The following is a 374-nucleotide window of genomic DNA, read 5'->3' as shown; positions in this document are numbered from 1 at the left end:
TCATAAGATGATACCAAATTTTCTTTCAGGTTGTGATGACATTATTCGACAACACAAGGCTGCTTGCTTAAGAGTGACATCACTATTAGCTTGCAAAGATCTCCTCTGGGTAGGGACAAGTGCAGGTGTTATTATCACAGTACCTCTGCCTCACCTAGCCCTTAATACCAACCGAGTTCAGGCTCCTCTCAATATGGTTGGGATACCGTATGGCCATACTGGTCATGTTAGGTAAGTCAAATTATATTTTAGGTATGACATATTGTTTAATTTCAGGAGTGTCATTTAGAGGGACTGAGGAGGGAATTGGCCCCCTCAAGGTCTGGCTTGTGAAACCCTTCACCCCAAGGGCCACACTCCTACAATTTTTTGGC

General features: G+C 43.6%; 1 protein-coding gene across 1 annotated transcript in view; it reads left to right on the top strand.

Annotated features, from left to right (window-relative positions):
* LOC119585121 overlaps positions 1–374 on the top strand; it is a gene marked incomplete in the record, with an annotated part of 138,847 nt that overhangs the window by 136,864 nt on the left and 1,609 nt on the right. Inside the window, 1 exon segment of the mRNA XM_037933753.1 lies at positions 30–231. Coding sequence (XP_037789681.1) covers positions 30–231 — 202 coding nt within the window.

This window comes from Penaeus monodon, chromosome 19 (assembly GCF_015228065.2).
Source record: "Penaeus monodon isolate SGIC_2016 chromosome 19, NSTDA_Pmon_1, whole genome shotgun sequence".
Taxonomy (NCBI): Eukaryota; Metazoa; Arthropoda; class Malacostraca; order Decapoda; family Penaeidae; genus Penaeus; species Penaeus monodon.
Note: the sequence above shows the minus strand (reverse complement) of the source record. Positions and strands in the feature narration are given on the sequence as shown.